A 27,052-nucleotide genomic window follows, 5' to 3' on the forward strand; every position below is an offset into this window, starting at 1 on the left:
TGTTAGTTTTTAAAAAGACCAAATCCCACACACAATTTACACATTTTATATCTGAATTAGGAAACACTAACACCTGGCGCATCACTCAACTCTCAGATTTAGACTACCCTTTTTTCTCTAATCCCCACAAAACTTTCTCTAGACTTGATTACATATTTATATCAAAATCCATGACTAGTTCCCTACTGCAAGCCAATATTGAGAGCATTACGCTTTCTGATCATTCACCGGTTAACATCCAACTCACTTCACCGCAAATTCCATGAAAATCCAATATATGGAGGTTCAATTCGTCCCTTTTAATGGATGACTCTTTTACACCTTATATAACCCAACAACATAATCAATTATTTGCAGAAAATAGAACCCAAGATACTTCTGTAACCAACAATTGGGATTGCTATAAAGCAGTTCTTTGTGGCTCCATTATATCATTCGCTGCAAGAAATAAAAGGTTATTTAAACAAGAATCAGAAAATATCCTTAAACAACTCAAAACTCAAGAATCCTTATTTGCACGTACCAACTCAGAAGCTATTCTAAACAATATTATCAAACTCAGTGTACAATACAATAAACTTGCCACCGAGTATTCTTGTGCAAATCTCCTAAAATAAAAGGCAAAAATATATCAACTTTCTAACAAATCTAGTAAGTCTCTCGAATCATACCTCAAATTTAAAAAGGAAAAAGCCAGAATTGCGGTAGTTAAAGATCTAGCTGGAAATAGGGTCTTCTCGGACAAGGATATCATCAAAGTCTTTACTGAATTCTATCAAAAGTTATATACTTCAGAGGCACCTCCTAATAACACTCATATAGAGGAATTTCTTCAACGCATACCTCACTCTACCTATCCAAACATCGACCTGCAGATGCTTAGTAACCCTATATCCCTTGAGGAGATTAATCAGGCCGTCAAAGATCTTAAAAAAGGAAAAGCACCAGGCCAGATGGCTTTTCTATTGATTTTTTCACCCATTTTAAACAACTTTTGGTGCCCAAACTCTATTAACTTTTCTCTCATTTCATTCTGAATGACAAAGCACAAGGCTCCTTTTTTTTGGAAGCTATGCTTGGTCTTTCCAAAACCCAATAAAGATCCGGAGCTGCCTCAAAGCTACGGGCCTATATCTCTCATCAATACAGAGTGCAAGATTTTTGCAAAGATCTTGGCAAATAGACTTCTCCCCCTATTACTTAAGTTAGTCAAACATGATCAAGTGGGCTACATTAAGGGTAGGCTCCCTACCTCAAATATTAGACTTTTCCTGAACACACTAGACCATATCCATAAATCCAATAACCCATTTGCTGCAGTTTCTCTTGATGCAGAGAAAGCATTTGATCGAGTGGAATGGAGTTATATGTTTGAAGAGCTTAAGTGACATGGTTTTGACACTAGTTTTATTTCCCTTATAAGAATACTCTAGCAATACCAGCACTACCATTTTCATTAACGGACAAATGTCCCCTTACTTTCCTCTCTATAGAGGTATACGTCATGACTGTCCACTTTCCTCACTCCTATTCAGTTTAGCTCTGGAACCATTCCTAGAAAACATTAGGTAAAATGAAAACATAATGGGAATACAATGTGGCAGGTACAAATTAAAACTGTATTTTGTTACTATTAAAAACCCAGATCTCTCCATACCACACCTTCTGAACAACATCTCAGTATACTCCCTAGCATAAGGATATAAATTGAATGCAGACAAATCAGAGATTCTACAACTAAATGTACACCGTACTAAACATCATACCCTTGCATAAGGAATGAAATGGTCCCCAAATGGTTTAAAATATCTAGGAATCCACATTTCTATCAAGGAGATCATAAAACTAAATACCACATCTATATTGTAAAAAATCTAAGGGCTCACTAATTCATGGTCATCCTTATTTCTGTCTCGGTGGGGTAGATTGGAATCTATTAAAATGATGGTATCTCCTATTATAATTCTGTCCGCAGCCCCCAAAAGAGCAGGAGTGCTTGTGCTGGCCCTACTGCAGCAGGAGCAGCCTCACGCTCACCAACAACGGAGATGGCTAGGTAAGCCCTGGGCACGAGGCCCGCTACCTTAGCCCTGCTCCGACTCATTGCCTGACTTAATCATCCATTCAGAAATTGAATTCTGCAGATATACCTTTGCTGCTCTTATAGGTGTTGTTGAGCAATTACGAAAATCTAGGCTGGTTCACAGCCTCTCCATTACGAGCAACGTGGAGAACCCCTTGCTAAGATGGCCGCCGCCTCCAATGCGACCTCTCCCACCCTCTCTCTTTAATCAGCTGCTCACTGCGACGCCCTGATTGGCAGCTTCAACTCCATATCACCCAATTATATCTCGCCGGCGGGCGAGCGCCAGCCCGTGTCAAGGCACGGAATAAGGCACACAGCTGACTGTGCTGACCGTGCACAACCGGCGCAAAGGCGGAGACACGCTGCCCAGCGTCTTCCAACACCACCCCCCCATCTTGACCAGATGCACAGACCACCTGGCCTGACGTCTGGACCCCCGTAGCCGCGCATCAACGCATCCGCTTATTCACAGTGAGTCCACCGGACAGTAAAAAACCTCATTTGGCTGACCATCTGGTGTCTTCACAAGCCGCTAGAACAACTGATTTAAAAGTCGGCAACCGCCGTTTCAATCCTATGGGTTTTCGCTCACAGTTTGCCATAAACATGTTTTGCACTGTTCAGTCACCATTTACCCTGTATTATATCGATCTTATCCTGCCACTGGTAAGCATTAATTGCCTGTACTAAGCATTAAAGTACACTGCTGATAAATTGCTTCTATCATCTGCCGCCCTACTAATTATCGAAGATGAACTTATTGTTGTTTCACTGACCTCAACTGCCCAATTCTTTTGGCCCTAATCAGCCTGCTGTTGATATACTGTGTGTCATTATTCGCCCTAGGCACCAAGCTCAAAATAGTCCTCTGCTGATAGCGTCTTGCTCCTAGCTGCCTACTGTGTTTGAATTGATGCCTGTTGCTGCACAAGGGCCTCACATATTGGATCAGCCCGTCCTGTTTTGCATTATTAATCACCCCACCTATGTTAAAATAGCCTATTCTGTGAATTGCCGTACACATGCTGGACCAGCCTACTTGTTAATTGCCCCACATATATTGGATTAGCCTATTTTTGGACTGCCCCGCATGTACAGAATTAGCGTTTCTGTTAATCGCCCCACTCATGCTGGATTACTGAACTAGACTATTCGGTAGAACCACATGCAATGCTTAGCTAGCCTTTTATCGCAAGATCATAGATAAGGTGGAACTAGCCTATTATTGCAGGACCTGGCCGCACTAAGCATTACCCAATCCTATCTTTAGTTACTGACTAAGACTATCAGGATTGCCCCCTATCTAATGCAACTATTCTAAACACATTAACCCGACAAACCATGAACATAAGTAAGACTCAGCTGAACCAGCTACTCCTATTCTTACTCTGTCTCTTCTTTATAATGGCCCTTAATAAGATCGCACCATGTCCACTACAGAATAGAAATAACAGACTTAGATCAAGACTGCCCTGTCTCTATGAGACTAAGACTAACAGCAATTCCACCCAAAAAACCCACCCTCAACCAAACGCCACCAGATACTCTATCCAATAGGAAACTGGACATTCTAGCGATAACTGAATCCTGGCTTCATGACGCAGCAGGCCCTGCCCTTATGCTAGCTATCCCAGATAGTTACCATATACTTAGAGCAGACAGGCCTAATACCAGAGGAGGCGGACTAGCTATTATATTCAAAACCAACCTTGCCATTAGACTCTCTACTCCACCCTCATACCAATCATGCGAAGTACTCACAGCCAAACTACCCATATCCAGCAACTGGACGCTAAACATTCATCTGGTATACAGACCCCCTAGTCCTTTGGGAACCTTTGAGGACGACTTATTCAGCCTTCTGGCCAGCAACACAAAAGATTCTTCACAGATCCTATTGATGGGAGACTTCAATCTGGGCTTCAATGGCCACGTAAATTAACACGCCCAATCAGTAGCAGCCATATTGGCCGATCATGGCTCACACAAAAAGTTCTTACCCCCACCCATATCAAAGGTAGGACCCTTGACTGGGTGGCCGATCTGAACTGTAATATCTCTATCACCAATATTGCCCCGCAATCATGGACTGACCACCACCTAATCAGCTTCTCCTCTACCCTAGAACTTCACAGTCCTAAAGCTATTGCCATGGCACCCCCAATCCCAAGCAAGAAGGATATCACAGCTAATAAACTACTACCTCACCTCCTTCCCTCCATTAAGGCCCTCACCAGCAACACTGACCCCAACCTCCTAGTGGAGGCCTTTAACAACTCTATGACCAAGGCCCTTGACACCATTGAACCTGTCAAACTCTGCAAAAGTAGGCAGAAATCACACCATAATGCCTGGTTTACACCACATCTTAAAGAACTAAGACACCAAAAAAGAAAACTCCAAGCCATCTAGCGTCACTCTTCTACAGACGAGAACAAAGCCAAGCTAACTAATTTTGCCAACATGCATACAAAATAAAAAATTCTTACAAAAAAAAAAAAAAACCACGTTCAACGACAGAATCTCAAAGGCCAACTCCAATACAAAGGAATTATTCACTATCCTCCGGGAAACGGAAACCCCCATTCCACCCACAGACAATGACCCGAAAGACTAGCTATGGTGCACCGACATCCAAAATGCCTTGTCAAATAAAATCGCATCCCTCCAACTTAAAATAGCCAATAAAAAGGCCTTACTGCTCCCGACTGATTCACAACCCACCTCTCCCTCCACAACCGACAGAACCACCACACCTTTTAGATTTACACAAATTTCTATTCTAGAGACTGAGAAAATCATACTCTCCTTGAAGCCATCGAACTGCCAGGGAGACAACTGCCCGGCACAAATTATAAAGGACGCAGCTAGAGACTTAGCCCCTTTCATTTCCAAGCTTAACAACGCCTCCTTCAAGACAAACACGGTGCCAAACAACCTTAAAGAATCATGGGTTCTCCCACTGTTGAAAAAGCAAACTCTAGACCCCGCTATCCCGACTAATTACAGACCCATTACCACAGTCCCCTTCCTCCTCAAAATAATTGATAGAGTAGCTTACCTTCAAATTCAGGATTACCTTGAAGCTAACCACTTACTAGGATCCCGCCAATCCGGCTTTTGTCCTCAACACGGTACAGAAACAGGAATGGGAAAACAGCTATGCTTCTCCTCCTTGACCGATCGGCAGCCTTTGACCTGGTGGATCACGAAGTCTTATGCAAGCACCTCGAGTCGGCTGCCCATTTCTCAAGGGATGCTATAACCTGGGTCCAGTCCTTCCTAGCAAACCGTACAATGAGAGTCTTCTCCCCCTCTGCAGATCCTATCCAAACCTCCTGCTGTGTGCCACAGGGATGCTGTGTCTCACCTACTATTTATAACATCTTTACCAAGCCCCTCTTCGACAAATTGGACAGACTGGGTGTCACCTACACAAATGATACAGATGACACCCAGATCCTCATTCCCCTTTCAGGCAACTTTGTCAAGGATACGGCCTTGGCAAACAAGATATACCTCAACATTCAGGCATGGATGGCATCCCATGGCCTCTGCCTGAACGACGATAAAACAGATACCGATCCTGGGCTCAGAGGCGAACCTAAATAAACTCAGCTCCAGCTACGCCTCTTTCAACATTGACGGTAACACAATTAAGGTGATGCCCATAGTAAAAACGTTAGGTTTCTACCTTGACTCCATCTTAACACACAAGAAACAAGTCAATTCCCTAGAATCCTTGACTGCCTATACCTGTAAACTTATCAGAGCCTGCAGACCATTTATCTCTGAAACCAGCTGCATCACTCTTGCTAATGCACTAATAATGTCCAAACTGGACTATTGCAACGCCCTGTACCTAGGCGCCAATAAATACATCCTAGATAAAATTCAAAGGCTAAAAAAGAACCCTCTAAGAGCAGCCCTGAACATTACCAACACAGAGCACATCTCCAAATTCAGAAGAGATTTCCACTGGCTAAAAATAAACGACGGGATTCTTCTTAAAACAGTATCACCTACCTCCATGTGCCTGAATAACATAGCACCCCCATATTTTACAGAAAGAATAAACAGGAGAACTTCAACACGCCCAACTAGATCAGTCAATGCCCACCTTCTAGCAATTCCTAGATTCAAACGAACCAAAGCAGGCAGCTCCACCTTACCGGTCAAAGCGGCCATATCTTGAAATGCACTCCCAACAGCCCTGAGAACTGAACAACCCTACCTAAAATTCAGATGTAACATGCGAAACTGGCTACGAATAAATGACCACTAACACCCGACTCTATTGGCCCTGACCTCTTCCCAGTTCATGGATTCCCTATCTGTCTTATCGTAAATTGTTAATCAACCTTAGTACCACTGTTTCAATGCAATCTGTCATGTGTTAACTCTGGCCTTTGGCTTTACTGCAATTACTGTATCTACTGTAACCAAGTCATCAAGCCCCACTGCACTATGTAACCGCGCTTTGTGACCTATAGCACCTCTGCAACACTGTAACCCGCACGTGGTAACTAAGGTCGATGTCCATGTTGTACTGATTTTATCTGTTGTAACTAAGCCTGAAGTATACTAGTCTCTGCTGCGCCCAGTTACTAAGGGTTTGGTGCGCATTACCAAATAAACAAACAAACAAACCCGCTGTACATGCTACCACTACCCCTTCTATCCTCATTTTTCAAATCCATATATTCATGTCTGACAAAATTTCTCTGGGGAGCTAAGAATCATAGAATTTCGATATGTAAACTTAAGTATCCACGAACATCTTGTGGTGTCGGCTTTCCGGATTTTGGGAAATACCATATGGCCTTTGTCCTGAAGCAAATTCAACTGTGGTTTACACATGACCAATCTATTGATGTACCTCAATGGCATCCCCTATCTCTTTGGCAGATTGCTATCTTATTTAAAAAATAAAAATAAAAAAAAAATGTATTCAATGTACAAGTACTATTTTGTCATCTCATTACCTTCGAATGTTTTTGTACCCTCATACTCCAAACCCTCTCTAGGCATTAAACATCTTAATAAAAATTTTGTATATGGTGCTCCAGTCACTTTTAATGAACTTGTTACTAAATTTCATATCCCAACCTCATTTATTCTGCAATATTTATTAATAATAGCTGCAATTATGGAAAATTATGAATCTCTCATATGTAATAATATAACTGCAGAAGTCGACATACTAAAATCAGTCCATAGTTCCCTCATGACTGCCTCACTTTTTTATAAAATACTTTTAGGCACCCATTCAATTATCTCCATGCAAAACTGTTTCCAAGCTTGGCAACAAGATTGTGCTATTCCAGATGATCTAGAATAGCCTCCAATATGGAAACATATCAAGAGATACCTCGTCAGCGAGCCTATTACAAACCTTATTCGTCCTTCATCACAGGTCTTTCATCACTCCGTCGTCACACTTCAAATGTGGTATCTCACTGGATGATAACTCTTGGAGCTGCCTCCAACCTTCAGGAACTTTTAAGCATATGATATTTGATGCAATTTTGTTAAACCTTTCTGGCTCAGTGTTTGGGATGTACTCAAGAAAATATTTAATTTGCAATGTGATTTTTGTCCCCAAATTCTTTGTTGGTAATACTCATTCTGTACTTACAATCACCTTACATAAAGGCAATGCAAATGTGTTTAACCTTTTCATGTTGATAGCCATTAAGATAACATCCAACTGGAAAAATGTAGACAAACTTCATCTTAAGATATGGTGGAACTCTGTATGTAATATACATAGAGTAGAAAAATGTAATGCTTATACCGCCTCACAACTACTCAAATACAAATTAAAATGGAAACCTTTCATAGAATTTCTAACCAATATCACCTCTCATTAACAATGATCCATCTAATTGGATGCCATATCATATCAATTCAATCTTTGTGCATTATCCATATCCAAGCTTTCCTTTCATGTTGATCCCACGCATCCTTTTGTATATGTTTTGTTATGTTCTGTCTTGTTTGTCACATATGTCTTAATCCCCGTCCCCCCCACATATCAAAATACTGTCGGTTAATTGCCCCTTTTCCAACTGATCATTTTGGATTCTTTCTTTCATTGTTAACTCATATGTTCTAATCAGTTGCTGCATTCTATTGCTAATCTGTTTTATGCTTTGTATGGTTATTGTCAATAGTAAAAATCTCTTTCACATAAAAAAAAAGGTCGCTCTCCTTAGTTTGTATTTCTCTGAGGAGGGAGTTTGGAATTTTATGGCTATGCAAGAGGAAGCTGAGCTGATCCCCCAAATGTCTTCCTTGTGTAGGGTTTATGTTCTAGGTCAATGTCATTGCTGTATCCAAGTGTTCTTGTTGGCTTGTACATGGTGATTTTCTTTTGCATAAATTCCACTCCTTGGCTATGGATTGATGTTTGTGTTATGCACATTGTTTTGAAGATGATTTGTTTTTTGACTAGGAGCCAATGTAGCATCCCTAGCACGTGTGTGATGGGGTCTCTTTGTGAGAGTTTGAGGAGAAGTCTGGCAGCTGCATTCTGTATACTTTGCAGTTTCCTTAGTAACTAATCCAGCATTCTGAGGCATATGCTGATGGCATAGTCCAACTTGGACATGAGGGAGATGATGGCCAATGCTTTGTGTGTGAAGGAGAGGAAGGGTAGACGCTTTTTGATTGTGTGAAGATGGAAGAAACATTTCTCAATTATCGCATGTACTTGAGGATCTAGTGTTAACTTGTTGTGCATTAGGATTCCAAGGTTTTTGACTACTTTGGTGGTGTTCCTAGTTCTGTGTGGCCACAGGATGTCCTGGTTTTTTCCTAGGTTGTCGGGTGTATGTTTTGTCCGGGTTCATTTTGAGGTTATTAGTGTTCATCCATTGGTAGAGTTCCTTGAGGCAGTCTGTTAGCATGGGGTTCTCCACTAGATTGCTGCCGATTTCGTAGAGAATAATTGTTTATTTATAACGTGCTTAATACCAACCAGTGGTTTCTAAGCACGGGATCGGGAGTCGAACATGTGTTGTACTGCGTTGTCTTGCTTCCAAGACAAACGCGTTGCCCCTGACCAATCATACCTCCTCCTTGAGCTATCCTGGGCATCATCTGCGTAATTGTAGCAAGTGAGGCCATGTCTTTTGATGAGGTTGATTAGTGGTGTCATATAGATGTTGAACAGCAGAGGAGATAACGAGGAGCCTTGTGGAAATCCACAAGTGGCGCCCCACAGTGTGGATTTGAATGCTTTTAGCCATACTTTTGTTCTTTTGGGCAAGAAAGATTTAATCCAAAGCAGCGCTGTGTCGCTGATCCCCATTTCTTCCAGTCTCTTGATCAGTGTGTTATGGTTGATTGTGCCGAATGCTGCAGAGAGGTCGAGTAAGATCAGTGCTGAGTTCGTGTTGGAGTCTGCATTGATCTTTAGGTCGCCCCATACAGAGAATAGTGTAGTCTCTGTTCCTCTCATGGGTCTGAGGCCTACTTGTGCCTGGTCCAATAGGTGGTTATTTTCAACGTGTTCCAGTATTTCTAGACATAAGTCTCTCTTAGTTTTTGCTGGGTAAGGAATGTTTGAGATCTGTCTTGATGGGTCTTCCAAGTCGCCCACAGTATCTTTCAGGAGCGGTTTGATGCAGGCAAATTTGAAGGCTTGTGGTACTCTTCCAGTTGAAAGTGACATATTGGAGAGGTTTAGGTAGTATTCCGATGGTCTACACTGTGTAGGAATCGATTTGTAGATGTCTGGTGGATAGGTGTCCATTGGGGAGCCTGCCTTGTTGGTTTTGTTCATCAAGCCGCAGAATTCTTCTCTTGACATTTGGGTGAAACTGTTTGGCCTGTTTTGTGGTCGAGGGGTTGGTTGGAAATGGTGAACCGTCTGGTTCATCAGTCTTTTTTGTATGATCTGATGTATGTTGGTGATTTTACTCTTAAAGTGATGTGAGAGCATTGCATAGTTTTTAAAGAGGGCAGAAGTATGTTATTGCATCCGGCAGGATTTCTCAGATCGTTTATGATGCTGAACTGTTATTTCTGAGTGTTGGTGGCTTTTGTGATCCTGTCGTTGTAGTATTTCTTTTTCGCTTTCAGCATTTCCACTTTGTATGTTAGGATTCGATTTTGATATTTTATTTTTTTGGCTTGGCTTGAGTTTTTCCTCCATTTTTAATCTAGTTTCCGGTTTGTTGTTTTCATTGATTGTGGTGGGGTGTTGTTATATCTTATATGTTTATCTGGCTGGGCGTTGTTTGGAATGTAGGCTTGGAAGGTGCAATGTGTAGTGTGAATGTAGATTCTGTGTGGGACAGTTGAAGGTGGACTGTAAGTTGAGGGGATCGATCTGGGGCCTTTCTGTATTACTACTTACTACTTCCAAGTGTTAATAATAAACAAGATTATTAACCTCTCCTGCATCTTCCGTTGTTACTTCAAATGGCGACGAGGATGGGATTCATCGAGCGTTTCCACTGCGGATGGCTTCCTCAAATTCGGATTGGCCCCACTAGGACTGCCGGGAACGTGCTTGCAAATTGAAGTTCCATTGTGGAAGTTTTTCATTTAAAGTTTATTCGGTCTTTCTCCACACTATCACTGTGCGCACGCTCTGGTTGTTGGTGCCCTCGCGTTACACTGCATTACCGCTAGTATTAAAAGGAAAGGACCTAAGCACTTGAGTTTATGTGCAGCCATTTTACGTCCAGTCAAGGTTTCAGGACATTTCCTAAGGACGGAGAAGTGAAAGAACTTAAACCGCAGTACGCATTATAATGCAACGTGTGTGAATCTATTTACAGCATTATTTGATATCACTTCTATACTAAAAGAATAAAGAAGCAAAGCTGTTAAGTCATTAAAAAAATTAAAAAAGGAAAGGCTGTCTCATGGAAACTACAATATAATTACAATTTTACAGCTCTACCTCAACAGTGAACACACTCTCACTTGAAACTATTATTACCATTACATTACGGACAATACAGGGGGTGACTATTCATCCTCCCTAACCATTCCTAGCAATGGCAGGAGAACCTCCTAATCCATGGAAGGAATGGAAAGAATACTGGGGAACTACATGGACACAATTGATTATGATAATTTCACAGCATCTAAAAGGAAGAAGTTGCTTCTACACTCTTTCTCCTTGAACACCTCAATAGGGAATTACCTCAAGTGAGAGTGGGAGATGGAACGTATGAGCTGGTGCTTAAGGCTCTGGATACTTATTAACATCCCAAGTCAAATGTAGCTGTAAACAGATACTATTTCTACACGAGAAGACAAGAAGTCAGTGAAACAGTAGATGAATATGTCAGTGCTCTTAAAAAACTGGCTGTGACTTGCAAGTTCGGTAGAGGTTTGACACTGAAACAAGATGAGGTGATTCAAGATCAAATAATTCACAGCAACAGTAATGTGGTCCAAGAAAAACTATAGATGTGTGGAGATCTGTCCTTGGATGAAACGATAGTTATCGCTAAAAAAGTTCAACAAGCCCCCTGCTAACCACTTCCCAAAGCCCCCACGTTCACGGCCAGGCTGAAAGCTCGGATTGTCCCAGACCAGTGTAAGGGGCCCCATCCCCTATGACACTCCCCATCTGCGGAGACTCCACCCCCTGAAATAGAGTGTACATTTGGTGGTTGCTAGCAGAGAGAAACCCCACTTCTGCCCAAGTATCTCCTGTCTATATAAGGTAGCTGAAACAAGTCTATTGCCGACTGAGCCTGCTCGATTAGTTTCCACTTTGGTTGTAGACTGGACTAAGTCCAGGTAAAAACGTGAGAAAGCTGCACGACTAGGTTATAGCGAAAGACATCTGGGACCCCCAGGCCACCCACGCGCACTGGCCAAAGCAGTACTTTCCTAGCTATCCTGGTGCGTTTGTTTCCCCATATGACTTTGAGGATCATCCCATGAAGTGTGCAGAGCTCCGAGTCGTGGATTTTCACCGGCAGTGCCGAACACAGTTAATTTTGACTGCCGTAATGCGTCCAAATCAAGATATCTCCTGGCGTCCCCACCTGAGCAGGTCTTCAGCCAGCCCCTGAAATAGCAATGGGAAATTAGCCCGGAAGACCCCAGAGGGCTTATTGGGGGTGCAGGGCTCTTGCTCCAATACTATGCATTCAAAACTATGGATCCAATACTATGGAACCGGGAGACTATCCCCTGATAGACTCCCAGGTGCATACTATTGGAACAAGAGCCCCGATCAGCCCCCTCTCCTGGGGCCTCAGGGACACATACAGCCCATGTGATTTATCATAGTTTACTTTGAACCCAGAGAGCCCTCCAACTCCTGTAGCACCTCAGTTAAAGAGGGACAGGAGTTACACCGGGTGAGCAGAACATTGTCTGCGTAAAGGCACACCTTATAGGCTGTGTCCCCAACTCGGGCGTCCTCTATTGCCCCATTAGTAGTTCTTCAGCTAGCAAACGGCTTCATACACAAGGCAAAAATCAAAAGAGATAGCGGGCCGCCCTGCTTAGTGGCCCTGGTTATTGACAGTCTAGACGATAATGCCTCATTAACCCTAAGGCAAGTAGATTGGTGTTGGTAGATCGCCATTACACAGTTAATAAACCCTGGCCCAAACCTCACCAAGACCCCACGGAGATAACTCCAGTCCACCCTGTCAAAGGTCTTATGGGCATCCAACACAATAACGCCTAAATCTATGCCCGAGCACTTCCGCACTTCCCCACTTCCAACAGCATCAGAGCTCGCTGCACATTATCATCTGCGCTACAACCCCCAATGAAACCCTCTCTAGTCAACAAAGGGTCTCTAAGCACCGGCTTGTATAAATTCCATAGGCGCCTGGGTCTCTCAGGCCTATCCAGCACTGCCAGAGATACTGACACTGGTGCATGGTCAGACAGGGGGTGTGTACTGATGTCCACCCCTCGGACGCAGAGATATAGTGCACTATGAATGAGAATGAGATCTAGCCTAGAGAAACCCCCCATGGACATGTGAATAAAAAGAGAAATCCCTATCTCTGCGTGAGCCAGTCTCCATGTGTCAACTAACCCCCAATTCACGGTAGAATCTTCCAAAAGCCATAGAGTGCTTAACATCTAACTTGGTAGGGGGAAGAGTCTTGTCTATCAGGTGGGTTGGGTGCCAAATTGAAATCCTCGCCTAGTATGATTTGCCCCTCAGAGAAATGGAGTACTTTAAGCAGAAGGTTTTCCAAAAGACATCCTGGCCAACATCTGGGACATATAGCGACACCAATGTGAACATCCGATTCCACAACCGACCTTTAACACACACATAGCGCCCCTGCAAGTTCCACAGTACCCTGACGCTCGAGATCGGGGTCTGCTCACCCACCAGGATGGCCACCCCCTGTTTTTTCTCGCATCCAGAGGCGAAATAAACTGGTGCGAGAATGGCTTATTTTTCATACACTTCTCGTCCTGCAGAAGCAGGTGGGTCTCGTGTAGAAACACAATGGAGAGAGACATTTCCCTTAGTTTGTCCAACACTGATTTCCTTTTCACTGGGGAATTCAAAACCTGCACATTCCATGTCCCCATCAGCAGTAAGTCCTCCCCTTCAGCATCCATCGCTACATCAGGCAATATTTCCACACAAATCAAGGTGCCCTCCCCCCATCACCACAGCCCGAACTGCCCAAGTATATGTTTCATAGGATAACTGTCTAACCCCCAGCAAACATTTATAAACCAACTCCACACCCCCCTCAGCCCAACCCCAAACCATGCTCAAACACGAGCGATTTTCAGACATCTGGAAACTTTGTCAGGAACCCAGCTAGGAGGGCGGAAAAGAGCCATAACCTCAAAGGACTCTCCCTCCCAACTCAACGCCTGAAAATCAACACTGGTCCCGGACCACCACAACCCAGTCCCCAACGACACTATTAGGCCCAGAAGAGACCCCACCACAGCAAATAAGCTAACACCCAAGAGCACAAACTGTTCAAGTCTTTCTGATTGGCCCCTTCACCCGCCTTCCCCTGCCCACCATACGCCATTTCTGAGAGGGCACTGGGTCAGTCCCCTGACTTGAATCGTGCCGACCCATCAGGCCTCCCCCACCCGACCCCTTTGGATCCAGCAAGCTCTCTGCTTCCTTCAGTGTTCGAACCACCCAGCGCCTCCCGTGATGAGTGAAGTAGAGTGCAGTAGGAAAGCCCAACCTATAGGGCACCTCTCTTGCACGTAGTCACTCAGTCAGTGTAACGCTCACCTGGCTCCCACAGAGGCGCTGGTCTGGGTTGCTGTGGCCTCTTCAAGCGTGACGCGCAGAATTCGGACCACCGATTGAACAGGACCCCCAAATCTTGCTTGTCTGGCCCGTAAGAATATCCTTCTGCAGATGAGAAAGGGGATTAACTGTCTGCTGAATAGTGTGCTTGCTCCCCCCTTTCCCCCTTCGTTCTTCTCTGACTTCCTCCAAAACCCCCGGTTTAAGCTCACCTTATGGTTTGGAAGGATGAACTCTCCATCCTGCTTCTGGTGCAGGGGCGCACGTTCGTCCAGTTACTTCACTGGTTTTCAGAATGGCGTTGGCAAATCCACGTGACTTTTCTGAGCGATACGCCGTAAGTAAGAAGATGCAAAAGCTCAAGTGTGAGCCTCCTTTTATGTTGTTTTTCCTAACCTGTGATCTGTCCTTTATTTCAGGTGCAGAACAAAAGCGATGCGTTGAGGGGTTAAATTGCCGTTGGTAAAATCAGGTGAGTTAGTGATGAGGGCGACCCCTCTAAATGTCTTTATAATTCCCCAGTAATGTCTTTTGTCCTTTCCCCATAGGGGCCGGGGTGCGGTACCTGCCAAAGATGCGGCGCCGACCCAATATGTGGAATGGTTCACCAAGAAAAGCCGGTAGGTAATATGGCTGAAAATTCAGCTTTCCTCTTGTGTTCCCTTGCTCACCTTAGGTTGCAGAGATGTGGCGATGGAGCCAGGCGGCGTCTCGGGAACAGGTGAGTGAAACGCAGAGCTGCAGCGAGCAACGCGGTGCTTTTAATGGAAGTCTTCCTTCAGGAATGCTGGCGTGAAGATTACGGATGCAGGTAAGAAGGTTGAATTAGTTCTTGGTTTTCACCTTTCTCTTCTCTTCTTTCCTTACAGGTGTTCCAGGTTCGAGGCGGGCGTGACTGGAGTCCAGGTGCAGGAGCAGACACGGTGAGCGTTCAGCTGCTGGGATGCAGAACAACGTGAAGCACGTGTGGCTGTCCGGGCGTGGCTTAAATAGCCTTGGAAGAAGTTCCAGGTGTGTATTCTTCCACAGCCCCAACCAAGTAACAAAATAGTTCCTTCAGAAAAATAGTCCTACCTAAGCCTCATTTGGCTTGGTTCTTCATGCAGCATGGTCTGCTTCAGGTAAGTGCACCAAACACTTCCCCTTATGAGCCTGGCGCCTATGGCGCCAGGACTGATGTCCAACATGAGCCTGGCGCCAACGGCGCCAGGTCAGAGTCCAAAGAGCCCCTATAAAGGGCCGCTGGGCTTTTACCCGGGGGCGTGATGCCTGCTCCCGGGGGTGCTGGGCCTGGCCTGGTGCTCCGGGGGTAGGCATCATGACAGCCAGCATGCGCAGAGGCTTGCGCTTTGCCAAGGTCGTCGACCCAGATCCTGGTACAGTGTGAGTGACATATTGCGTAAGGAGATGGACACCAAAGGCCTAGCTGCAGCCTTGATGTGTTACTTGAGCTGAAAAAAGTGAACCCGGGATAGCATATCAGCAGGCCTGTCCTGGGTCGAGGCAGCACGATTTCCGCTCCAGTGAGTCCTGTCAAGTTCAATCTCCTGGTGCCCAGGCAGGTTGAGGAGGAAACTAAGGAGATCGGCCACAAAGCTGGATAGGTCTTCATCTCGCACCACTGAAGAGATGCCCCGGATCCGGATGTTATTTCTGCGGAATCGGTTCTCCCCGTCCTATTGCTCGTCCTCCAGGGCCTCACAGCGGGCTTCCAAGGCCTCCAGTCGGTTAGAGCACTCACCCACCTCGCAGGACTACTCACAGAGGGTATCCTCCACCTCAGACACCCTGTGCTTGGCCTCTGAAACTCCTTTATCCACTGCCAGGATCTTGTGGGAGAGTTCCTCTGTGGTTTTGTCGATTTATTTGCGAAGTTCGGCCAGCACCTAAAGCCCGGACACCACTCCGGGGCGATGATGCACACCAGATGGGAGTACTGGCTGTCACGTTCGCTCCCATAGCTCGGACACATCTCCGGTGCGATGATGTAGGGGGGGTGGCTTACACCCCCCACAGTGCCCACCGAAGGCAGCTCCGACGCAAGTCAACAGTCGGAGTTACAGGCAGCATGCAACCTGCTTCGCGACCGGGCCCGGCACACAGCCGCCATCGTCACTCTAGGCCCGCAACCCCCCACAGGGTCAATCCTCAAGACGCAGACACCAGTGGGCCTTGAAACTTTACCCGGCAATGGCCACTGGGTACTGAGTTAGCGCTGCACCATAGTCACTTTATGTGGGATGCTAGGAGAGGGCTCTGATATGCCTTTCCGCCCTCACGACGGTGGAGACACTTAGGCAGCCATCTTCCTGATGACATGCCTAGCCACGCCCCCTGATTCGAGGTTTTTAGTCATTACATAGAAACAGAAACCTTATATCTAGTCTATGGTTTTACCTATGTTTACAATGTGTTCTCCCTAGGACACATTAAAAATCCTCAAAAGAAATAATGGCATCTGAACTGGTTCTTTAAACAACTGAATAATATTTCCATTTATGCATAAGCTATAGGCCCTACCTCTCATAGCTTCAAATCAGATCAATTTGGATATCTAGGCGGAATATCAAGTAACCACGCATGCATCATTGACTAAATGGTTATGTTAATTTGCAAATCCCCATTCATTCGGTGACCATAATCTGAACATATATGTAAAACACAGCCCATCCCAACCATAATATATTCTTATTAGTGTTTAAACTATATAGTCAGAGCTGCAATAACAATTGCCTTTTTCATGTAATGCAGAGCCAGGCCAATATCCTTCAATTACATGCTCAAGACTGTATCAGTGCACCCAGGCCACGAAATTGGCAATTAAACATTTGACAAATGCTGCGCAACATAACAGAGATGAACACAACAAGAAAAGAAACTCACCTGTACCAGAATGCGTGGTCGCTGGGGAGATGGAAAGGGAACATTATGCATGAAGTGAGAGATGTGCCTGAAACAAAAGGATGCAGAGATAATGTTATTCTCGTCACCTTGTAGCACCCCATCGCTTATAGCCCGGAAATAAAGCTCCTCTCATCCTTCATTAACCTACACATGCCCTCATCTGGGTTTTCGCAGGAGTCCTACACAGCTTTTATTTATGGACTTTTTATTTATATATAACAAAGCAGCATCATTTAATAGTTTCACATTAAACATTTTCTAGTAGGATTTTTATTACTTGTGAGCCACACTCTATTTCACCAATTTCTAATTTCCACTGAAGATCTTGACGAGACATTTAACTATAACCATCCTGCCAAATACCAACATTTTTCTACCTGCCATCCTTCATAGAGCATATCACCTAGTTTGCAAGGTTGTATACGAATTGTTCGTTTTACAACTGTTCGAATTACAATTGACCTTTTCACAACTGACCGAATTGTGAAGGTCAATAGTAACATATGTGGGGGGAAACCCCCCACAACCCCCCACCCAACGCCAAACCCATATATATATATATATATATATATGGGATACATTACTCACCGTAATCGTATTTCTGATGCTTGTATCTGCTTAGATTCACATGCTGTGCATAGGCCGACATCTAGTGGAAGCTGCGGAGTATTACAGTTTGTTTTTCGAAACTCGAAAATGGGCGTCGACACAGGCGTGCCAGTAATACTATCCCTAGTGTGACGTCCACTGTACCCAAGATCCCTCACTCGTCTAGGATCCTCAGATTGTATTTTTTCTGACATGAGGAAGCATGAGGAGTAGCGTGAGTACAGATAATCCAAGCAGATAGACAGAAAGGTAAGACTACAAGCAATCATGCGCCTTCTCTCGGAGGGGAGGAAGGGTGGGTCGCATGTGAATCTAAGCAGATACAAGCATCAGAAATACGATTACGGTGAGTAATGTATCCCTTCTGAGGCTTGTGGAATCTGCTTAGATCACATGCTGTGCATAGATTAGCGAGCAGTACCAGAAGAAGGAGGTGGGATGTGAGAAGAGTCATGAGCAAACAGGTGTCTTAGAACCGCTTGTCCCACTTGTGTATCTGTCTTGGAATGAGTGTCAATGCAGTAATGCTGAGTAAAAGTGTGAATAGAGCTCCAAGTAGCTGCTTTGCAAATGGTGTCGAGGGGAACATTTGCAATGAAAGCCAGAGTGGCCCCAATGCCTCTAGTAGAGTGGGCTCTTGGCGTAAAAGGCAGAGTTTTTTCAGAAAGAGAGTAACACAGCTGTATACAGTTGATAATCCACTTCGAGATAGCGCCTTTAGAGACGCGATCTCCCTCTCTGCCTGTAGCTACGGAGACAAACAGTTGATCTGTTTTCCTTAGCGGTCTGGTTTTATTTACATAGTAGAGGACCGCCCTACGCACATCTAGGGTGTGAAGTTTCACCTCAGCCGAGCTTTGCGGGTTCTGGAAGAAAGCCGGAAGCTCGATGGACTGGTTTACATGGAATTTAGATATAAATTTAGGTGAGAACCTAGGGTGTGTGCGTAAAACCAGTTTGTCTTTGTGGATAGTAAAGAAAGGATCCTGCACTGACAGAGCCTGAATTTCACTGACCCTTCTTATAGAGGTAATGGCTACTAAGAAGGCAGTTTTATTAGTCAGGTGTTTGAGACTACTTTTATGCATGGGTTCGAAAGGGGGGCCCATGAGCTTAGCTAGCACCACATTAAGGTCCCATCCTGGCGGTGGGTTAGAAATAGGAGGGTGAAGTCTCTTTACTCCTTCCATGAAGGCTTTAACTACTGGTACTTTCCACCACGACACCTTGTTATGGGATGTGGTGTAAGCCGAGAGGGCAGCCAGGTGTACTTTCAGAGAGTTAAAAACCAATCCTGCATCCAGCAGGTGGAGCATGTATGTCACAATGTTGGAAGGAGTGCAATCAACCGGGTTGATTTGTTTATTCTGGCACCAAATAACAAATCTCTTCCACTTGTCAAAGTAACAGTGCCTTGTGTTTGGTTTCCTGGATTCTTTTAGGATGTCCATACACCTCTGTGGTAAATTGAGATGTCCAAACTCTATGACCTCAGGAGCCATGCTGCCAGGTTCATTGAGTTGGGTTGCTGGTGCACTGTTTGACCTTGTTGCTGGGACAGTAGGTTGTACCAGGCTGGAAGTTTGATGGGCTCGCACACCGCCATCCTGCGTAGGTGTGGAAACCATGGTTGTCTCGCCCACATGGGAGCAACTAGGATGAGCGTCATCGATTCCTTGTTCATCTTGTACACTACCTTCCTGATGAGAGGAGTTGGTGGAAACGCGTACGCAAACATCCCTGACCAGTTCATCCACAGGGCGTTCCCTTGGGAGTCTGGCTGGGGGAACCTGGATGCAAATCCTGGGCATTGTTTGTTTTCGCTTGTGGCGAATAAGTCTATAGTGGGGAAACCCCACTGAGAGAAGAGATCTTCTACGATCTCTCTGTGAAGGACCCATTCGTGTTCTTCTGGGAGGGAGTCTCTGCTTAGAGCATCCGCTAGGGAATTGAGCTCCCCTGGAACATGTTGCGATGACAGGAAGATGTTCCGTCTGAGTGCCCATATCCAGATTTTCTGGGCAAGCTTGGACAGATTTGGCGAACGAGTCCCTCCTTGCTTGTTCAGATAGAACATGGCTGTCGTGCTGTCCGTCCGGATCTGCACCGACAAGTTTATTAGATGGGGCTCGAACGCCCGAAGCGCTCTGAATACTGCCAGAACCTCTAGCAGGTTGATGTGGTTCTTGGCTACTGAGTGAGACCAGAGACCCTGAGCTGTGTGGTGGAGATGGTGAGCTCCCCACCCAGTCAGGCATGCATCTGTAGTCACCACTGCCTGTACTTCGGGATCGTAAAAGGGTTTTCCCCTTGCGAGATTCTCTCTTGTCCACCAGTGTAGGCTCTGTACAAGTGTTGGCGAAACGACCACTAGATCGTCCCACTGACCACTTGCCTGAGACCACTGTTTCGCCAACCATTCCTGCATAGGACGCATGCGCAGTCGCGCGTGGGGGACCAGGTAAATGCATGACGCCATCATGCCCAGTAACCGCATTGCTTTGCGTACCGTTATTTGTTGACCGGACTGATAATGTGGAATTTGCAGTAGTATATTCCGAATTCTCTCTTCCGAAGGGAAGGTCAACCCTTTCTGAGTATCTAGGATTGCTCCTAGGAACTGTTTTGAGGTGCTTGGCACTAGGCTTGACTTCTTCTCGTTGATTGAGAAGCCTAATTCGTGGAGGAGGTCGATAGTCCTTTGAATGTTTGTTCTGCAAATTCCTGGGGTTTCCCCCGTTATGAGCCAGTCCTCCAGATAAGGGTACACTGGGATTGCTTCCCTGCGTAGGTGTGCAGCTGCCACCGCCAGTACCTTGGTGAATACCCTTGGTGCTGAAGCTATCCCGAAGGGCAGTACCTTGAATTGGTAGTGGCGACTGTCCACCTTGAAGCGCAAGTACTTTCTGTGCGCCGGGAGCATGGAAATATGAAAATAAGCATCTTTCATATCCAAGGTTGCCATGTAATCCCCCTTTTTTAGGAGGGGGATTACCTCCTGTAGCGTGGTCATACGGAATTTTTGGGGCTTGACATACTTGTTGGCAGGCCGTAAGTCCAGTACTGGGCGCATTGTCAAATCTTTCTTTGGCACAAGGAAGTAAGTTGAATAGATACCCTTGTTTACCTGGTGTCCTGGGACGAGTTCTATCGCGTCCTTTTCTAGCAGAATGGCCATCTCCTCGAGAAGGATCTTCTGATGTTCTAAGGAGTGTACTCTTTGTCGTGGAGGATGGTTCCGGGGACGCTGCAGTAATTCTATACAATATCCTGTGGACACTGTTGACAGCACCCATCTGTCTGAGGTGATCCCTTCCCAAGCCTGGGTGAAGTTGGAAATGCGTCCCCCTACTGGGGTTGCGTGAGAAGGGACCCTGAACTGAGCGTCACTGCTTTGGTGGAGGCGTGCCACCTCCCTTGTTGGGGCTGCCTCTGCCTCTTCCACGCCCTCTTTTGTTACCCCTGCCGTAACTTTGGGTAGACTGCTGGCTGTTGTTCCACTGTGTACCCTGTCCCTGGGCATAGTTGCCTCTTTGTGAATTTTGGCCGCGTGGGCGACGAAAATTACTATTCCCCCTCTGGTTCGGGGGTTTGTTGGTTAGTTGGCCAAGGGATTTCAGTGTCTCGTATTCGTCCTTGGCGTTTTTCAGTGCGTCTTCGACCGCTTTCCCAAACAATAGATCGGGTTCCACCGGCTTGTCTATTAATGAAGCCTGAGTTTCTGTTTTGAACCCCGATTGCCGTAACCACGCATGTCTTTTGATAACAGTACCTTCTGCTATCAATCTTCCTGCGTTGTCCGCGGCGTCGAAAGTTGCTTTTAATATGCAACCAGACACGGCTCTCCCTTCTGCCGAGATTCGAGCCAATTGGCCCTTTAACGGTTCAAGGGCAGAGGCTATGAGCGCCGCGACCTCTTCCCATTGATGGCAGTTGTAGCTGGCCAACAGGGTGGTGGAGTTAGCAATCCTTGCTTGGTAGGCGGACGTTGAGGCTACCTTCCTGCCAAACCCGTAAAGTTTCTTGCTCTCCTTGTCGGGAGGAGCTTCTGATGAAGATAAGGGTGTTCCAGCCCTCTTCCGAGTGTTGGTAACAACTAGGGAGTCTGGTTTAAGATGTCCTCTTATATAGAGAGGGTCAGACTGGGCTGCCCGGAAAAGCTTTTCGACCCTGGGGTTGACTGCTCTGGTGAGGTTTGGGTTCACCAGGGACGGGTCTATTCTTCGTCCTCCTGATCCTCATCATCCGCATAGTATTCCGTCCCGGTTTGTTCCTCCATAATTTCAAACTCCTGGTCCCCCTCAGGGAATGGAGTAGAGTAAAGCTGCACCTTGAAGGGTTCAGGTCTTTCGAACCGGGCCTTTTTACTTAGGGGGATAGGATCAGTGGAACCTGAGGGTGTGGCCCCCTGAGGGTCATACGAGAGGAAATGCTCTGGATTCTTGTTGTAGAAATCAGCCAAGGAAGACATCCTTGACATGACCCTGTCTATGTCTTCACTGGACCATTCTTTGGAACAGGGGATGACTTTAGTAGGCAATTTAGGGGACTTATCAAGGGTACCCTTGCTGGATGTTGATCTTTCAGTAGACTTGTATTTGTCTGTCTGCTTAGGGGGGAAGGGTGGTCGTACAGGAGTGGAAGAATGTGCTTTCCGCTGTTTCCCCCCCTCCCCGTGCGTGGAAAAATGTTTTCCCTGTCCCTTGGAGGCCCCGGAGACTTTCGACGCCTGGCGTTGAGGATCGGGAGAGGTATCTGTGTTTTTCGAGCGTGGGGCCTCGCTGGTGTTAACTGCGGGCTCCGTCTCTTGGAGCGCGGCCTGGGGGTGGAAGTCGTCTTCGTCCTCCGACGATCGAACTTCCGTTAGTCTAGGGAGCGAGGCACTCTTGGCAAGAGTGGATGATTGCCTTGCGTCATGAGGCGATCTCGATCGAGAGCGCCCAGAGGACACCGAGTCGGACCGTTCTATCTGTGCCTCTTTCCGAGAAGTCGACGTCGTCGAGGTTCGGTTGGACTTAGTGTGCTTAGTGTGTGTAGGGTGTGTAGCGCTTGCGTCGCCGGGGGTCTTCCCCATAGCCGCCCTGCCGGACGACCTTCCGAGGTCGGGGACCTGCGCTCGGCTGTCTTTCGATGCCGTAATGCCCTCGCCGTCCGAAAGTACGGCGTCGCTGCCATCGCTGAAGGCACCCTCCGCTGCCATGGCCGCCTGCCTGGCGTGGTGGGCCCAACGCTTAGTCGAACGGTCCTTAAGTGTCTTAGGTTTAAACCTACTACAAGCTCTGCAGTTCGCTTCGGGGTGGTCCCTCGGCAAGCAGAGATTGCACGAGGCGTGCCTGTCGACCCAAGGGTATTTGCGGTTGCACTTGGGGCAGAATTGGAAAGGGGTACCCTCCATACGTACCTAAAGGCAGCGGGCTGGTAAGTGTATGAAATATATAAGATAAGGTGTACCTATATACCAAGAGTGAAGAGTATGTACCACCCCCCACTCTCCCTACTTGCAGGGCCGAGGCCAGCGGCCTACCAGGCCCGGGCCGAGGCCAGCGGCCTTCCGAGGCCCAGATCCGTCGTGCGGCAGCCGACGGTCGATGTCTTCTCCAGCCGTCGTCGATTGTCGAGGGTCGACGTTGGGGTGGGGAAGGATGTCAATAAAGAATTATAAATTTCAATTATTAGCAAAAGTATGGCTAAGGCCAGGGGACTCCGCAAGATGCTTCCGACCAGTATGGCGGAAAAAAACAATCTGAGGATCCTAGACGCGTGAGGGATCTTGGGTACAGTGTACGTCACACTAGGGATAGTATTACTGGCACGCCTGTGTCGACGCCCATTTTCGAGTTTCGAAAAACAAACTGTAATACTCCGCAGCTTCCACTAGATGTCGGCCTATGCACAGCATGTGATCTAAGCAGATTCCACAAGCCTCAGAAATATATATATATATATATATATATATATATATATATATATATATATGGTCAATTGTGAAAAGGTCAATTGTGACCCTTTAAATTCGGTCAATTGTTCATTCGAACAATTGTAAACGAACAATTTGGGTAATACCGTTTGTTTGCAATAAGCCATTAATCTTATTTATGCTCAATTATTATATCTGGGATCAAACAACTTCAGCATTTAAGTGCGGCGTTCAATTGCAGTCTCGCTGCAGTCAGGCAAAGTGAAGAAGGGAGGCAGCAATACAAACCACTGTGGTCTGCCGTACTGTGCTTTAGGGCGCTGCTTTTGCAAGGAATGTAACAAATGTATCTTCCGCTCGGTGCACTCGCCCACGCTGTAAAGTGGGACGCCGGGGCATCCGTGTGTGTGCTGTGAGTTAATTACTGGAGTAGTGTTTCTGCTTCCATTGTTTAAACGGTACTCTGAATATGGCCAGCAAATAAAAACGGTACAATTTAAGGAGTATGGAGCCGACTCAATTGGATAGTGCTATCACGAAAGCTATAGAGGAGGTGACAGCCGAGGGTTCAGGTCAAGCTACTACCCGCTATTGACGGATTTCATTCTGGCAGCATCAACTAAATTATACAATCAAGCACTCCTTCATAACGTGCAGTCTATGGGGGGCTTGGCTGGAGCTCATGGAGTGAGGCTGTGTCAGGGCTGAGCTCCCGTCTTGATCCTAACATCGATCCTTAAATTCGCCAACAATTGCAATTAAAATGGCAAAAAACAGCAGCGCTTAATAACACAAGCGTTTCTGTAACTCCTGAGCGAACATCCGAAGAAAATCAGAGCTTGCATCCAGGTAAACAAGACCCTTGCACGAGCCCCAGGGGTGCCGAAGAAATGGCAGCCTGAGTGAGGAGGGCCGCTATAGGGGAGGGGCTCATGCCGACACTTGGCCCCTGTAACTTGCCGAGCGGCAACGGCCTGAAGCGACTGCCGTGGCCTCGAGCCGGGGACTAATAGTGCTGCGCAGGTGATGAGCCTGCGAGAGCGCTCCTGCGGCGGCCCACTTAGGAAGGAGGGGGGACCTGTCGACGAGCGCCGGATCTGCTGCGGCTTCCCCCTCCCCGGTTGGCCGCATCTGAAGAGGAGGCCTGCGGCTGAGCCGGGAAAGGTGTACAGAGGAGGTGCGCTGGGGCGAGGGGCGGTGCAACAGCGACCCCCGGCTGTGCCCGCGTGGCCTGGAGGCCTGCAGGCGAGCGAGGCGCAGGCGAAACGCACGTAAGCCACACGGAACGCGCAAGGAGTCAAGAGTGCCAGCCTGCACATGCGAAGTGGGGAGAAACGAGCGCTGGTGCCCCGGCGTGCGCAGGGACAGCAATAGCAGCAGGCAGGAGGTGTGTTGCAGGCACAGGAGACGTGCCGGGAGCTTGGGAACAACACGCACCGCCGGGAGTGGTTCCACACCCAGCTGGCCCCCCATATTTGAACAATACATGATCCTGGAATGCAGCGGCTGGCCCGGGCTGCACTGGACATAGTGAGGGCCCAATACCTCGGATTACACTAAGACATCCGAGAGATTCAGCACAAAGACGCGCCCACGGTGTGCGAGGGACCCCAGGAAGTGTGCAAGCCCAGGTCACACTGGGAACTAGAGGCTATAAGGAAGACCCAGGCACCTAAATAACACGAGGTCTGGTGCTGCAACAGTGGACTTACACCGGAGTGGGGGAGGGAGGACACACCGTACCACGCCAGGAACAATCTTGCTGAGCAGCGGGCTGTGTGCCCCTTCTGCTGTGGGGACCACTATATTACTCAACACCACAAGCACAGCTCGGAACACAGAACTGCTCTACCAGGCGCCCTGAGGAGGTCACCGTCCCGCACCTGGAGGATGAGGGGCTGGATGTCTGTGCGCTGCGGCCGAAACGCTAAAGATGCAAGCTGCTGGTGGACACACGGAAGAATAGCTGGCACTAGGAGACACTAAAGTCATTGCTGCGGCTGGCGCGCAGCGGCGGGGCGCTGCCAGTTGGCACTGTGACAGCGCAAAATCAGACATGACCCTGAAACTGCGCCACGAGAACGGTGCTGTGGCTCACATCTGCACCTGGTAAGCAGTGGGGCCCGGAACATCAGGGCACCACGTAAATTGCACCTGCTGCCCTCAACAGGAGGCACACGGAACTAGAGAAAGCCACCGAGATAGGCAGCGCTGCAATATGTCTCAGTCCAGGGGAAAGAATAAAGAAAAAGCCACAATCATGGACTCATTCATTGTCACGGCTAAGGGACAACCAAAGGAGTGAAACAGTGACAGAAGCAGCTCCACCAGACAAGAAAACAGGAACTAAAGACAGCCAGGTACTGGACGCAATCGCTGCCTTGAAAACTTTTATTGACACCAAAATCATTGAAGTTAAATCGGACATGCAACTAATGAGGCAAGACATTCGTAATCTCACTGAAAGTGTCACGAATACTGAACAGGACCTGAAAGAGACTATGGACACCACCAGTAACCTACAGAAAAGACTGTCAGAGCTTGAAAGAAAGAATGCGGCGCTGGAGGCCAGGGCCGAGGACACTGAAGGCTGCGCTCGGCACAACAATGTGCGCCTACTAAAGGTCCCGGAAGGGATGAAGGGCCCGAACCCTACTGAGTTTGTCGAAAACCTGATCCTCCAGGAAATGGGGGAGGGAAAACTATCTCAAGGATTTGTGGTGGAGAGGGCCCACCGGTCCTTGCAGAAAAGACCACCGCCAGGCTCATATCCGCACCCCATGATAGCGAAGATACTCAATTTCCAGGACAGAGAAGCTATCCTGAAATTCGAGAGAGAGAGCGAGAGAGCGAGAGAGCGAGAGAGAGAGCGAGAGAGCGAGAGAGCGAGAGAGAGAGCGAGAGAGCGAGCGAGCGAGAGAGCGAGAGAGCGAGAGAGCGAGCGAGAGAGCGAGCGAGAGAGCGAGAGAGCGAGAGAGAGAGAGAGAGAGGGCGGAGTCATCAGCCGAGACAACTCCAGCATAGCGATATATCCAGACTATGCACCGCTAGTCCAACGGGCGAGAAACTCCTTTGTGCCAATTTAAGCAAGACTCAGGCAGCTCCAGCTTAAATGCATGCTGATGTACCCGTCCAGACTAAAAGTGATCTACAAAGAGAAGCCGGTCTTCTTGGATACGCCAGCAGCGGCCAGGATGTGGATGGAACAACCTGGATCAGGGCGACGAGCGAGTTACCTGAAAGTACAAGCTGGAGATCAACATTTTGGGGGAAGGTGGCGTGCCAATGGAACAGGGAA

The 27,052-nt window shown here is 47.0% G+C and overlaps 1 protein-coding gene across 5 annotated transcripts in view; it reads right to left on the reverse strand.

Annotated features, from left to right (window-relative positions):
• Positions 1-27,052, reverse strand: part of DENND4B (DENN domain containing 4B) — a 2,051,633-nt gene that overhangs the window by 1,289,280 nt on the left and 735,301 nt on the right. For all 5 annotated transcript variants that reach the window (XM_069651381.1, XM_069651348.1, XM_069651357.1 and 2 more), the window contains one exon: positions 17,208-17,274. In XM_069651381.1, coding sequence (XP_069507482.1) covers positions 17,208-17,274 — 67 coding nt within the window. The remainder of the gene's footprint in view (positions 1-17,207; positions 17,275-27,052) is intronic.

Source organism: Ambystoma mexicanum, chromosome 1p, assembly GCF_040938575.1.
Source record: "Ambystoma mexicanum isolate Mex_15411 chromosome 1p, UKY_AmexF1_1, whole genome shotgun sequence".
Taxonomy (NCBI): Eukaryota; Metazoa; Chordata; class Amphibia; order Caudata; family Ambystomatidae; genus Ambystoma; species Ambystoma mexicanum.